This window comes from Erinaceus europaeus, chromosome 7 (genome assembly GCF_950295315.1).
Source record: "Erinaceus europaeus chromosome 7, mEriEur2.1, whole genome shotgun sequence".
Lineage (NCBI taxonomy): Eukaryota > Metazoa > Chordata > Mammalia > Eulipotyphla > Erinaceidae > Erinaceus > Erinaceus europaeus.
In genome coordinates, this window is record NC_080168.1 from 107,839,805 (window position 1) to 107,855,486 (window position 15,682).

General features: G+C 44.4%; 1 protein-coding gene across 8 annotated transcripts in view; it reads left to right on the forward strand.

Annotated features, from left to right (window-relative positions):
* Positions 1 to 15,682, forward strand: part of SMARCC2 (SWI/SNF related, matrix associated, actin dependent regulator of chromatin subfamily c member 2) — a 43,276-nt gene that overhangs the window by 9,432 nt on the left and 18,162 nt on the right. For all 8 annotated transcript variants that reach the window (XM_060195154.1, XM_060195158.1, XM_060195155.1 and 5 more), the window contains exons 8-15: positions 5,707 to 5,782; positions 5,948 to 6,079; positions 6,161 to 6,276; positions 9,105 to 9,229; positions 12,128 to 12,187; positions 12,291 to 12,328; positions 12,589 to 12,719; positions 13,034 to 13,105. In XM_060195154.1, coding sequence (XP_060051137.1) covers positions 5,707 to 5,782; positions 5,948 to 6,079; positions 6,161 to 6,276; positions 9,105 to 9,229; positions 12,128 to 12,187; positions 12,291 to 12,328; positions 12,589 to 12,719; positions 13,034 to 13,105 — 750 coding nt within the window. The remainder of the gene's footprint in view (positions 1 to 5,706; positions 5,783 to 5,947; positions 6,080 to 6,160; positions 6,277 to 9,104; positions 9,230 to 12,127; positions 12,188 to 12,290; positions 12,329 to 12,588; positions 12,720 to 13,033; positions 13,106 to 15,682) is intronic.

The following is a 15,682-nucleotide window of genomic DNA, read 5'->3' on the forward strand; positions in this document are numbered from 1 at the left end:
CTGGTAAAAAGACAATAATAAAGGGGGCGCACTACACCATGTGCAGGGCCCCATGTTCAACCCTCCCTGCCTGCAGGGGTGAAGTTTCTTTTTTTCTTTCTTTCTTTTTTTTAATATTTATTTTATTTATTCCCTTTTGTTGCCCTTGTTGTTTTATTGTTGTAGTTATTATTGTTGTTGTCGTCGTTGTTGGTTAGGACAGAGAGAAATGGAGAGAGGAGGGGAAGACAGAGAGGAGGAGAGAAAGACAGACACCTGCAGACCTGCTTCACCGCCTGTGAAGCGACTCCCCTGCAGGTGGGGAGCCGGGGTTCGAACCGGGATCCTTATGCCGGTCCTTGTGCTTTGCGCCACCTGCGCTTAACCCGCTGCGCTACAGCCCGACTCCCAGGGTTGAAGTTTCTTTTTTTTCTTTTTTTTCCTCCAGGGTTATTGCTGGGCTGGGTGCCTGCACCATGAATCCACCGCTCCTGGAGGCCATTTTTTTTTCCCCCTTTTGTTGCCCTTGTTGTAGCCTCGTTGTGGTTATTATTATTGCCCTTGTTGACGCAATTCGTTGTTGGCTAGGACAGAGAGAAATGGAGAGAGGAGGGGAAGACAGAGAAGGGGAGAGAAAGCTAGACACCTGCAGACCTGCTTCACTGCCTGTGAAGCGACTCCCCTGCAGGTGGGGAGCCGGGGGCTCGAACCGGGATCCTCACGCCGGTCCCTGCGCTTTGCGCCACATGCGCTTAATCCACAGCACCACCGCCCGACCCCCAGGGGTGAAGTTTCTATCTCCCATTTCCTTCTTAATTTTTCTGTGTCTATCAAATAAAATAGAAGAAGAAAATGGCTGCCAGGAACAGTGGATTTGTAGTGCTGGCACCAAGTCCCAGCATGGAGTCCAGCAATAAACCTAGTGTAAATTAAAAAAAAATAATAAAATACCTTTAAAAAGAAAATAATAATAACATCTAGTATCATTTCAATTATATAGAAGCAAAATATATAGTGAGTGTCATGAGTACATTATGTTGTGGTCATTCCCTATTTTTTTTTTTTAAATCACTTTATTTATTTTATTTTTGAGAGAGAGGCAGAGAAAGACCAGAGCACTGCTCAGCTCTGGCTTGTGGTGGTGCTAGGGATTGAACCTGGGACTTTGGAGCCTCTGGCATGAGAGTCTCTTTGCATAACCATTATGCTCTCTACCCCTGCCCATTCTCTGATTTTTTTAATGCGCTATCTATTAATGAAGGGGAGGTAGAGAACTAGAGCATCACTGTGGCATTCTGGCACATGCAGTGTTGGGGACTGAACTCCAGATCTCATGCTTGAGAGACCAGTGCTTCATCTGTTGTGCCTGTCACACACCCACTAGGTCTCTCTGATTTTTTTTTTTTAAGTTTATTATTTTTTATTTATTTCCTTTTGTTGCCTTTGTAATTATTGTTGTTGTTGCTGTTGTCATTGGATAGGACAGAGAGAAATGGAGAGAGGAGGGGAAGACAGAGAGGGGGAGAGAAAGACAGACACCTGCAGACCTGCTTCACCGCCTGTGAAGCGACTCCCCTGCAGGTGGGGAGCCGGGGGCTCGAACCGTGATTTTTTTTTTTTTTTTTTTATGCCAGTATTGTACTGCACAGATCTGGGTTATAATGGTACTGAAATTGAACCTGCGACCTCAGAGCCTCAACTGAGCCTGAAAATCTTTTGCATAACCACTAGGTTATACCCCTTTCTATTTTTTTTTTTTTTTACCAGAGCACTGATTAGCTCTGGTTTGCGGTGGTACAGGGGATTGAACCTGGGACTTCGAAGCCTCAGGCATGACAGTCTGTTTGCATAACCATTATGCTGTCTATCCCTGCCCACCTCTTTCTAATTTTTAAACAGATTTTATTTAGTATTTATTTACTTACCAAAGCACTGCTCAGCTCTGGTTTATGGTGGTGTAGGGGATTGAACCTGGGTCTTTGGAGTCTCAGGCATGAGAGTCTCTTTGTATAACTATTATGCTATCTACCTCTGCCCTATTATTTTTTATTTTTATTTCCACCAGGGTTATCACAGGGATTCAGTGCTGGCACTATGAATTCACGGCTCCTGGTATCACTTTTTTCTTTTCTTTCTTTTTTTCAATATATTTTTATATTTATTTACTTTCCCGTTTGTTTTTTATTGTTGTTATAGTTATTGTTGTTGTTATTGATGTTTTTGTTGTTGGATAGGACAGAGAGAAATGGAGAGAGGAGGGAAGACAGAGAGGGGGAGAGAAAGACAGACACCTGCAGACCTGCTTCACCGCCTGTGAAGTGACTCCCCTGCAGATGGGGAGCTGGGGGCTCGAACCAGGATCCTTAGGCTGGTCCTTGCACTTCGTGCCACGTGCACTTAACCCACTGCGCTACCACCCAACTCCCCCCCCTTTTAAATTAATTAATTACTTTTTAAATTTTTATTTATTTTCCCTTTTGTTGCCCTTGTTTTTTTTGTTGTTGTTGTTGATGTCGCTGTTGTTGGATAGGACAGAGAGAAATGGAGAGAGGAAGGGAAGACAGAAAGGGAGAGAAAGACAGACACCTGCAGACCTGCTTCACCGCCTGTGAAGCGACTCCCCTGCAGGTGGGGAGCCGGGGCCTTGAACCAGGATCCTGATGCAGGTCATTGCGCTTCGCGCCACCGGTGCTTAACCCGCTGCACTACCGCCCAACTCCCTTAATCTATTTTTTGCCTCCAGGGTTATTGCTGGGGCTCAGTGCCTGCACCATGAACCCACTATTCCTGGAGGCTATTATTTTCCCCCTTTCCCCCCTTGTTTTGTCGTTGTTGTGGTTGTTATTATGTTGTTATTGATGCTGTTGTTGCTGGATAGGACATAGAGAAATGGAGAGAAGGGAAAATGGGGGAGAGAGAAAGATAGACACAAGATCAGCTTCACCTGTAGGTGGGGAGTCGGGGGCTTGAACTGAGAGCGACCCTTATGCCGGTTGTTGTACTTTGTTGTGCCATGTGCACTCAGCCCACTGTGCTCCTGCCCGACCGCCTCCTTTTCTTTCTAATTGTTTTATTAGACATGACAGAGAAGTTCTGAGAGGAGAGGCGAGTAGAGGTGGGAAAGACACCTGCATACCTGCTTCACTCATCATGAGGTCTCCCCCTGCAGGTCGGGAGTGAGGGCTCAAACCCAGGTTCCTGCGCTTAGAAATATGTGCGCTTACCTGGCACACTACCACCCAACCCCCAGATTTTATTTATTTATTAATGACAGAGAGAGAGAAAGAACTAGAACATCACTCAGTTATATGTGCTGCCAAGGATTAAACTTGGAACCTCATGCTTGAGAGTCCAGCATTTTATCCACTGTGTCATTTCCAGGATTATTCCCTAATTTTTTAAAAATATATTTTTATATTTATTTATTTCCTTTTGTTGCCCTTGTTGTTTTATTGTTGTAGTTATTATTATTGTTATTGATGTAATTGTTGTTGTCATTGTTGGATAGGACAGAGAAATGGAGAGAGGAAGGGGAAGACAGAGAGGGGGAGAGAAAGACAGACACCTGCAGACCTGCTTCACCGCCTGTGAAGAGACTCCCCTGCAGGTGGGGAGCCAGGGTCTTGAACCGGGCTCCTTATGCCGGTCCTTGTGCTTTGCGCCATGTGCACTTAGCTCGCTGCGCTACCGCCTGACTCCCTTATTCCCTAATTTAAAAAAAATCTTTATTTATTTATTAGATAGAAACAGCCAGAAATCGAGAGGGAAGAGGGTGATAGAGAGGGAGAGAGACAGAGAGACACCTGCAGCTCTGCTTCACCAGTCACAAAGCTTTCCCCCTGCAGATGGGGACTGGGGGCTTGAATCTGGGTCCTTTGGCACTGTAACATGTGCGCTCAACCAGGTGCACCACTACCCACCCCCATACCTGTTTATTTATTTATTTTTGTAATTGTTGTTATTGATGTCGTCGTTGTTGGATAGGACAGAGAGGAAGGGAAGACAGGGGGGGAGAAAAAGATAGATTCCTACAGACCTGTCCCACCACCTGTGAAGCAACTCCCCTACAGGTGGGGAGCCGGAAGCTTGAACCAGGATCGTTACACCGGCCCTTGCGCTTTGCACCATGTGTGCTTAACCCGCTGTGCTACCGCCTGACACCCCCCCCCCCCCCGGTTAGTTTTTTAAAGATTATTTTAGGTTAGGAGATAGCTCACCTAGCATGGCATATACCTTATGCACAAAGCACCAGATTTGAGCTGGTGTCATGGTTCTCAGAGGAAGTTCCATAAAAGTTGGAGCAGTACAGTGGTGTCTTTCCCTCTCTTTAGTTCTCATATATTTGAAATTAAAATAAAGTTGTTTGTTTTAGTTATTCATAGAAGAGAGGTCTAAGTATTCCACTCTTTCTGTATTCTTTCTTGTTTTTCTTTTTTTTACCAGAGCACTATTCAGCTCTAGCTTATGGTGGTGCAGGGGACTGAACCAGTGACTTCGGATCCTCAGGCATGAGAGACTCTTAGCATAACTATTATGCTATTTATGCCCACCCATTTCTCTTTTTAAAAATGTTTTTGGATAGAGACAGAGACAAAATGAGAGGGAAAGGTTAGATAGACAGGGAGAGAGAAAGAAAGACACCCACAGCACTGCCTCACCGCTGGTGAAACTTCTCCCATGCAGAAGACCAGGGCCTGAGCCTGGGGCCTTGAACATGGTAACATGTGCGCTCTACCAAGTGCACCTCTGCTAGGCCCCTCTCTTGAAATATATATATAGATATATTTTTAAATTTTTTCATATTCCCTTTTGTTGCCCTTGTTTTATTGTTGTAGTTATTATTGTTATTGATGTTGTTGTTGGATAGGATAGAAATCGAGAGAGGAGGGGAAGACAGAGATAGACACCTGGAGACCTGCTTCACCGCCTGTGAAGAGACTCCCCTACAGGCGGGGAGCTGGGGGCTCGAACCGGGATCCTTATGCTGGTCCTTGCACTTTGCACCACGTGTGCTTAACCCGCTGTGTTATTGCCCAACTCCTGATATATATATATATATTTATTATCACTGGTGCTTCACCACTACAGGGTGAGTTTTTCAGATAGAGACAGGGACGGAGAGGCAGAGAAAATAAAAGAGACCAAAGCTCCCTTCAGTGCAGGTGGGGCTGAGTCCAGCCTGGCTCACTCATATGGCAGAGCAGCACACAGTCCAAGTGAGCTATTTTGCCAGACATCGTTTTTAAGGTTTATTTATTTATTTTATATTTTTCTTTTCTACCAGACCACTGCTCAGCTCTGGCTTATAGTGGTGTGGGGGTTGAACCTGTAATCTTGGAGCCTCAGGCATTAGAGTCTTTTTGTATGACCATCATGCTAGTTCTCCCACACTTATTTATTTAATTAATTTATTTTTCTTGATTGGGGGATTAATGTTTTATATTCAACAGTAAATACAATAATTTGTACATGCATAACATTTGCCAGTTTTCCACATAACAATACAACCCCCACTAGGTCCTCTGCCATCATGTTCCAGGACCTGAACCCTTCCCCACCCACCTCACACTGTTTATTTTAAATATTTGTTTACTTATTAATGAGAACTCCAGGGGATGTGTGATGGCCCATCTGGTTGAGTACACATATTACCATGTACAAGGACCTGGGGTGAGGCATACTTCATGAGCAGTGACGCCGGTATTCATGCTCTGTTCCCTGTGACAGTTACGACACGTGGATCCCAGCCAGTGAAATTGAGGCAGCTGTAGAAGATGCTCCGACTCCTGAGAAACCAAGGAAGGTGAGCGGCGTGTCCATTTCCCCACGTCAGCCTCACCGCTAGAAGAGTGCCAGGACCAGATCACCTTTTATAGGCGACACAGTGCTCCCTGTGCCGTGAGGGTTATTCTGCGAGGGCTTCGCAGACAGAGCTGTGGCTCCAGGACACTCTTCCTTTGTACTTTAGGTCCATGCAAAGTGGATCCTGGACACAGACACCTTCAACGAATGGATGAACGAGGAGGACTATGAAGTCAATGATGATAAAAATCCTGTCTCCCGCCGAAAAAAGATCTCAGCCAAGACATTGACTGATGAGGTGAAAATTCCTCTTATCACCCTGAACAAGTCTCCATGGTGAATTTTCTATTGACATTTATCCCAATTCTCCAACCTGCAGGTGAACAGCCCAGATTCAGATCGACGGGACAAGAAGGGGGGGAACTACAAGAAGAGAAAGCGTTCTCCCTCACCTTCACCAACCCCAGAAGCTAAAAAGAAAAATGCTAAGAAAGGGTATGCTTGGGGGCAGGTAGTGGAATATCCAAGCACACGTTACTCTATGTACAGGGACCTGGGTTCCGGCCCTCACTTCCCAACTGCAGAGGGCCGTTCAAAAGCTATTAAGCAAGTCTGTCTGTAGATGTCTCTTTCTCCATCTCTATCTCCTCCTCCTCCTCTCAATTTCTGTCCTATCAAATAAAATAGAAAGGAAAAAATTGGCCATTGGGAACAGTGGATTTGTAGTGTCAGTGTTGATCCCCAGTGATAATTATCCCTTGTTGGAATAATTTTTTTTTTTAAAGAATTTGTTTATTTATTCATGAAAAAGATAGGCAGAGAGAGAAAGAACCAGACACCACTCTGGCACATGTGCTGCCAGGGACTGAACTCAGGACCTCATGGTTGAGAATCCAATGCTTTATCCACTGTGCCACCTTCTGGACCACTTGTGGGAATAATTTAAAAGTTTAAAAAAATAAAGAGTATGCCAGGGACTAGGAGATCGCTCACTGCTCCTGGAGGCCATTTTTCCCATTTTGTTGCCCTTGTTGGTGTGCTAGTTGTAGTAATTATTACTGTTGTCATAGCTGCTGTTGTTGGAAAGGGCAGAGAGAAATCGAGAGAGAAGAGAAAGGTTGACACCTGCAGACCAGCTTCACCGCTTGTGAAGCGACCCCGGCAGGTGGAGAGCCAGGGGCTTAAACCAGGATCTTTATGCGGTCCTTGAACTTTGTGCCATGTGTGCTTAACCCGCTGTGCTACTGCCCAGCTCCCACCTCCCTTTTTTTCTAAATAAAAAATGAAAATATTGAACCCAGAGGCCACCTAGTAATATCACATATACACACCTGAGTTCATTCCTTGACATCACATTAAAAAAGATAGAAAGAGGGGATTGTGCGGTAGCACAGCGGGTTAAGCGCACGTGATGCAAAGTGCAGGGACCTGCGTAAGGATCCCGGTTCCAGCCCCCTGCTCCCCACCTGCAGGGGAGTCACTTCACAAGTGGTGAAACAGGTCTGCAGGTGTCTATCTTTCTCTCCCCCTCTCTGTCTTCCCCTCCTCTCTCCATTTCTCTCTATCCTATCCAACGACAGCAACAACAATAATAATAACTACAACAATAAGACAAGGGCAACAGAAGGGAATAAAATAAATAAATAAATATTTAATATATTTAAAAAGAAAAGGAAGAAAAGGCTGGGCCATTGCATACCTGGTAGAGCACACATGTTACCATGCACAAAAACTCGGTTTCATGCCACTGGTCCTCACCTACGAAAGGAAACTTCATGAGCAGTGGAGGAATGCTGTGAGTTTTTTTCTTTCTTTTTTTTTTTTTTTTAATTTTTATTTATTCCCTTCTGTTGCCCTTGTTGTTTTTTTATTGTTGTAGTTATTATTATTGTTGTCGTTGTTGGATAGGACAGAGAGAAATAGAGAGAGATGGGGGAAGACAGAGAGGGAGAGAAAGATAGACACCTGCAGACCTGCTTCACCGCTTGTGAAGAGACTCCACTGCAGGTGGGGAGCCAGGGCTCAAACCAGGATCCTTACACCGGTCCTTGCGCTTTGCGCCACCTGCGTTTAACCCGGTGCACTACAGCCCGACTCCCTTTTTCTTTCTTTTTAAGCCATTGCACTGATCAGCTCTGGCTTATGATGGTGCAGGGATTGAACCTGTGACTTAGGAGCCTCAAGGATGAGAGTCTCTTTGCATAACCATTATGCTACTACCATGCCTGTAAGTTTTTTTTTTTCCCCTCCCACTTTCTCTCCCTACTTTTCTTTGTCTCTATCATAAAGGAAAGAAAAGGACCACCAAGAAAAATGGAGTTGTATGCAGAAACTGAGCCCCATCAATAACTCTGATGGCAAATAAATAAAAAAAAGAAAGGATATGTCAGCCATAATGTGCCTTTCCATTTACATTTTTTTAAAACATTTTTTATTTATTTATTAATGAGAAAGATAGGAGGAGAGAGAAAGAACCAGACATCACTCTGGCACATGTACTGCCGGGGATTGAACTCAGGACCTCATGCTTGAGAGTTCAAAGCTTTATGACTGCACCACCTCCCGGACCACTCCATTTACATTTCTCTGACCTGGATAAGTTGTACTCTCACAGGTGTCCTGAGAGGGAGGATGAAGCAAGTCCTTGTTAGTGACCAGGTTATTCTGTTCCCTGCCCCCAGTAAACACAAAGAGTAATCAGAGAGGGGGTAATAGCAGAATGGTGATGCAGAGACTCTCATGCCTGAGGCTCCAAAGCCCCAGCTTCAATCCCCGCACCACCATAAACCAAAGTTGAACAGTGATTTGATCAAAGAAATGCTTTTAAGTTTATTTTTTATCCTTTTTACTAGAGCACTGCTCATCTCTGGTTTATAGTGTGGCTCGGGGGATTGAACCTGGGACTTTGGACCCTCAGGTACCATTATGCTATCTATACCCTCCCCCATCAGACAAATAAACAGAAACAAAGAGATTAATCTTCATGGAAAAGCCTTTGTTATTGCCTATTTTAAAAAAATATTTATTATCTTTTGTTGCCCTTTTTAAAATTGTTGTAGTTATTATTATTGTTGTCATCGTTGTTGGATAGGACAGAGAGAAATGGAGGCTGGAGCCGGGGGCTCAAACTGGGATTCTTATGCTGGTCCTTGGGCTTTGCACCACCTGTGCTTACCCTGCTGTGCTACCGCCTGACACCCTGTTAGTCCCTATTTTAAATTCATCTCCACTTTTGGCATTCTCTTCTTCCCTTCCCTGGAACTTCAACTTCGAGGGACTTTTTGTCCAAGCATGACTGGGTTCTCTTTTACTCTCCTTCCCAGTCCTGCAACACCTTACACCAAGTCCAAGCGTGGCCACAGAGAAGAGGAGCAAGAAGACCTGACAAAGGACATGGATGAGCCCTCACCCGTCCCCAATGTAGAGGAGGTGACATTGCCCAAAACAGGTATGGACCAGGCCAAACTGCTAAGACTAAGCTGCAGTCCCTATTTTTTCCGTTTGCTGTGTCAAATTTCCGGGATCCTTAACGCCAGTCCTTGTGCTTTGCGCCACCTGCGCTTAACTGCTACGCTACTGCCCGACTCCCAAAACATTAAAATTTGTATATCCAAACTCTTTCTGATTATTCACCCCCATGAATTAAAAGACAGATAAGTGTTAAGGATAAATTTAAAAAATAAGGGAGTTGGGCGGTAGCGCAGCAGGTTAAGTGCAGGTGGCGCAAAGCGCAAGGACCTGCATAAGGATCCCGGTTTGAGCCCCTGGCTCCCCACCTGCAGGGGGAGTCTATTCACAGGCGGTGAAGCAGGTCTGCAGGTGTCTATCTTTCTCTCCCCCTCTCTGTCTTCCTCTCCTCTCTCCATTTCTCTCTGTCCTATCCAAAAACGACAACAACAATAATAACTACAATAATAAAACAACAAGGGCAACAAAAGGGAATAAAGAAAGAAAAAGAAAAAATATTAAAAAAATAAATGTGAAGAGAAATTCTGGTAATCTTTCTCTGTAGTTTTCTTTCTTTTTAAATCTTTATTTATTGGATAGAGACAGCCAGAAATTGAAGGGTAGGGAGATACAGAGAGAGTGAGAGAGAGAGACACAGAAAGACACCTGCAGCATTGCTTCAGCACTCACAAAGCTTTCCCTCTGTAGGTGGGGACTGGGGGCTTGAACCTGGGCTCTAGCACATTGTAATATGTGCGCTCATCCAGGTGCACCACCACCCAGCCCCTCTCCCTGTATTCTAGTGGACCTTTTCTGTGTTTTTTATTTTATATATTTTTATATTTATTTATTTTTCCCTTTTGTTGCCCTTGTTTTTTATTATTGTAGTTATTGTTGTTAGATAGGACAGAGAGAAATGGAGAGAGGAGGGGAAGACAGAGAGGGGGAGAGAAAGACACCTGCAGACCTGCCTCACCGCCTGTGATGCGACTCCCCTGCAGGTGAGGAGCTGGGGGCTCGAACCGGGATCCTTACTCTGGTCCTTGCACTTTGCGCCACATGCACTTAACCCGCTGTGCTACTGCCCGATTCCCCTGTGCTTGAACTCCCCTGTGCTCGAACTCCCCTGTGCTGGAACCAGATCCTTACTCTGGTTCTTGCGCTTTGCGCCACATGCGCTTAACCCGCTGTGCTACTGCCCAACTCCCCTGTATTTTTTATTTTATTTATTTTGAGACAGAGAAATTGACAGGGAAGGGGGAGATAGAAAGGGAAAGAAACAGGAGACATTTGCAGCCCTGCTTCCCCCTGCAGGTGGAGACTGGGGGCTTGAACCTGGGACCTTGCTCACTGTAGTGTGTGCACTTAACCAGGTGTGCCACTGCCTGGCCCCTTTTCTGTGTTTTATATGAGAGTGCCACTTTGCAGACCAATGCCACATAGTACTGATTACAATATATTTCTTAGATTTAACCTGAGTATCCAGGACTATATATATCAGGAGTAGAGTTACAGAGAGTTCTGGTTCCAACTCCATTAGTCAAAGATAATACCCTCCAGTATTTTCTCCTGGATCTACATGTATAAATTCAGTTGAAGAAATTCCTTTTTTTTTTCCTTTATTAGGGGATTAATGTTTTATACTTGACAGTAAATGCAATAGTTTATATATGCATAACATTTCTCAGTTTTCCACATAACACTACAACTCCCTCTGTTTTCAAAAAAAAAGTTTGTTTGTTTGTTTGTTTGCCTCCAGGGCTCGGTGCCTGTACCACGAATCCACTGCTCCTCGAGGCTAATTTTTTCCCCTTTTTTAGTCCTTATTGTTTTATCTTTGTTGTGGTTATAATTGTTGTTTATGTCATTGTTCTTGGATAGGACAGAGAGTAATGCCCTGGTGATGACCCCCCCCCCAAGAAATAAATAAATTGACTCACCTGGTTGAGCATACACTTACTGTATGCAAAGTCCCAAGTTTGAGTCCCTAGTCCTCACTTGTAGGGGGAAAGCTTTGCAAGTGTGGAGCAGGGCTGCAGGTGTTTCTCTGTCTCTCTCCCTCTCTACCACCCTTGCCTCTCCATTTCTGGCTTTCTCTATCCAATAAATAAATAAAATATCTCACAGGTGCAGGTGGAGATAAGGGCCTATCAGACCAGAATGGTTTGCTGGCCCTCAAGAGGTGGTCCACCCACTAGAAGAACAAACTTGTAAGCAAAGGACCCTGATTTCAGTTCACTCCATATACTGGAGTGATGCTTTGGTTCACTCTGTATGTCTCTTCGTCTTCGTCTCATTAATAGATCTTATTAAACAATGAGATGGAAAAAAATAATGAGACTTGGGTGGTGCAGTGGATAGGTCCCCGGCAGTACATGTACCAGAGTGATGTCTGGTTCTTTTTCTCTCTCCTATCATTTCTCATGCATCAATAAATAAAATTAAATTAAAAAATGAGCCTGGGGCCAGGTAGTGGAGCACCTGGTTGAGCACACATGCTCAAGCCCCGGGTCCCCACCTGCAGGGAGAAAACTTTGTGAGCGGCGAGTCACTGCTGCAGGTGTCTCTCTGGCTCTCTTCCTCTGTATCTCCTTCCCTCTCAATTTCTGATAGTCTATCTAATAAATAATAATAATAATTTGTAAATAAATAAAAAATAAGATATGAATGTACGTGGAGAAGAAGTTGCTCCTTTATATGAAAAGAGTTCAATGAATTTTTGCTTGGAAGTGCAGAAAAAGTTGAAAGCTTCTGTGATGAGAGAAATTTGCTCATTTTGTGGGAAGATGGAGAACATTTTTTGGGTGAAGTGTAATCTCTAAAACTGTGATAGTGGTGAGGAGTCGAGGGCTGATTTAGGTAGAACTTGTTTGATAAAACAACTCTTCTTTCCTAACAGTCAACACTAAGAAGGACTCAGAATCAGCCCCAGTCAAAGGTGGCACCATGACTGACCTGGGTAAGATAGGAATCCTCAAGGCATAAACAGAACCAGGGAGGGAGACTTGCAGTCATCTTTCCTCAGAAGACCCCAGCTTTCTATCTTACTGTTTCTCTTTCAGATGAACAGGAGGATGAAAGCATGGAGACTACGGGCAAGGTGGAGCCAGTTTAGAGAGGCCCTTCCCTCTCTCTCTGTGATTCTGATTTGTGATTATGAAGTCCCTTCCACCCACAACTTTCCAGTACCCAGAGTTTTTGTCAACCCTGATTAATTTCAGTACTTGCTCAAAAACTCTTGACACTTTTAGATTTGTGGGGCTCATAACTTTATTCCCATGCCCATCCTTTATGTCCACGTTCCTGGGGTGTGGGAAAAGGGGGAAAATGGTGAGAGTCCAGCAGCCTCCATACTTACAGGATGAGGATGAGAACAGTACTGGGAACAAAGGAGAGCAGACCAAGAATCCCGACCTGCATGAGGACAACGTGACTGAACAGACCCACCACATCATCATTCCTAGCTATGCTGCCTGGTTTGACTATAATAGGTATTGTTGCTCTATCATCTTCTTCTTTTCATTTTTAAAACACTAGAGCTCTGCTCAGTTCTGGTTTATGGTCGTGTCCCAGGATTGAACCTGGGACTTCAGAGCCTCAGGAATGAGAGTCTATTTGCATAACCAGTATGCTGTCTCCCTTGCCCTTGTTCTAGCTTCTCATCAGATCAAATCCTTCTAAGTATCTTAATTCCTTCCTGCAGCTTTCAACTGTTTGCCTGCCCCACCTAGATTTTTTCCTTCTCTCTTTGAGGCTCCCGTCTCTCCATCGGCACCTTCTGAATGCACTCTGGCTTCTCTTGCAGTGTCCATGCCATCGAGAGGAGGGCCCTCCCAGAGTTCTTTAACGGCAAGAACAAATCCAAGACTCCAGAAATGTAAGGATGTCTGTTCTTACGGTTCCTTTCTCCTCCCTCCATTTTCCATTCACCCTTTCATATTCAGTAATTATAAGTTTAATAAACATTTCTTGAGCTCCCATGGAGGAGACATTGCTGGACTAACAAAAGATATAGTCCTACCTCAGGCCCTAGAGGTAGTTCTTGTACATGGTAATGTGTGTGCTTAACTAGGTACACTACTACCAGGCCCCCTGTCAAAAAAAAAAGTTGGGGCCAGATGGTAGTACACCTGGTTGAATACACAAGTTAAAATGCATAGGACCCAAGTTCGAGACCCCAGTCCCCACCTGCAAGGGGAAGGCTTTGTGAGTCATGAAGCAGTATTACAGAGGTCTCTTTCTTCCTTCTTCTCTGTCTCTTCCTTTCTTTTCAATTTCTGACGGTCTCTATCCAAGAAATAAACATTAAAAAAAACCCAAAAACTTGGGGGTTGGGCAGTAGCACATCAGGTTAAGTGCACGTGGTGCAAAGCACAAGGACCAGCATGAGGATTCCGGTTCGAGCCCCTGGCTCCCCACCTGCAGGGGAGTCGCTTCACAGGCGGTGAAGCAGGTCTGCAGGTGTCTTTCTCTCTCCCCTTCTGTTTTTTCCTCCTCTCTCAATTTCTCCCTCTCCTATCGAACAACGAACATCATCATCAACAACAACAATAATAATCACAACAAGGCTACAACAAAAGGAGGGGGGAATAGCCTCCAGGAGCAGTGGATTCATGGTGCAGGCACTGAGCCCCAAGAATAACCCTGGAGGCAAAAATAAAAAACTTTAGAGGGAGCTGGGCAGTAGTGCAGAGGGTTAAGCGCACATGACGCAAAGAATCCCGGTTCGAGTCCCCAGCTCCCCACCTGCAGGGGAGTCGCTTCACAGGCGGTGAAGCAGGTCTGCAGGTGTCTATCTTTCTCTCCCCCTCTGTCTTCCCCTCCTCTCTCCATTTCTCTCTGTCCTATTCAACAATGACACCAATAATAATAACTACAACAATAAACAAGGGCAACAAAAGGGAGTAAATAATAAAAAATAAATATTTAAAAAAAAAACTTTAAAAAGAAAAAAATTTTTAATAACTGCCAGGAGTGGTGGAATTATTATGCAGGTTCCAAGTCTCAGGAGTAACCCAGGCAGGAAAAATTAAAAACAGGGACAGTGAAATAATTCATTTAGATAGTAGGCTGCTTTGCTATTTGTGGCATCCAGGTTCAAGCCTGTACCATACCATATTGAAGCAAGCTTCGGTGCTTTGGTTTCTTTCGCATCCTCTGCCTCTTGTCTTTGCCTAAAATAAATAAAAATAAATTTTAAAATAAAGATATGACCTCTGCCTTCAGGCAACCCCACTTCAGCACTGAGATGGCAGTAGCATATAAAACAAGTGCCTGGTGGTCCGAGAGGTGGCACAGTGGATAAAGCACTCAGGCATTAGGTCCCGAGTTCAGTCCCCAGCAGCACATGTACCAGAGTGATGTCTGGTTCCTTCTCTCTCTCCTCCTGTTTCTCATGAATAAATAAAATCTTAAAAAAAAAAAAAGTAGGGAGTCAGGCGGGTTAAGCGCAGGTGGCAGTGCAAGGACCACCATAAGGATCCCGGTTTAAGCCCCCGGCTCCCCACCTGCAAGAGGGGTCTCTTCACAAGCGGTGAACCAGGTCTGCAGGTGTCTATCTTTCTCTCCCTGTCTCTGTCTTCCCCTCCTCTCTCCATTTCTCTTTGTCCTATCTAGCAATGACAACATCAATAACAACGACAATAACTGCAACAGTAAAAAACAACAAGGGCAACAAAAAGGGAAAATAAATAAATGTGAAGTTGAGGGCGTCGGGCAATAGCGCAGCAGATTAAGCGCAGGTGGCACAAAGCTCAAGGACCTGTGTAAGGATACGGATTCGAGCCCCCGGCTCCCCACCTGCAGGGGAGTCGCTTTACAAGTTGTGAAACAGGTCTGCAGGTGTCTATCTTTCTCTCCCTGTCTCTGTCTTCCTCTCCTCTCTCCATTTCTCTGTCCTATCCAACAACACTGATGTAAAAAACAACAATAATAACTACAATAATAAAACAGCAAGGGAAACAAAAGGAAATAAATATTAAAAAAGGAAAAGAAGTTTTTTTAAAAAAGTGCCTGCACCTGTGCCTCCAGGGCCTTTAACAGGATACAGGTGCTTTGCATCCTTGATTACTGATGGCTCTGACTGACATTTGATTACTGATGGCTCTGACTGACATTTGATTACTGATGGCTCTGACTGACATTTGATTACTGATGGCTCTGACTGACATTTGATTACTGATGGCTCTGACTGACATTTAATTACTGATGGCTCTGACTGACATTTGCATGAGGCAGAAATTCTTAGCATGTATAATAGCTTTGACTGTTTTCTATTTTCTTTCTTTTATTCTGATAGAGGCAGGAAAAGAGAAGGGAAGAGAGAGAAGAGAAAGACAGACACTTGCAGCATTACTCCATTGCTGGAGAAGCTTCCCCACCTCTGGTGGGGACTGGGAGCTTGAACTGGGTTCTTTTGTGTGGTTGACTACATATGTTTCTTAAATTATTATTT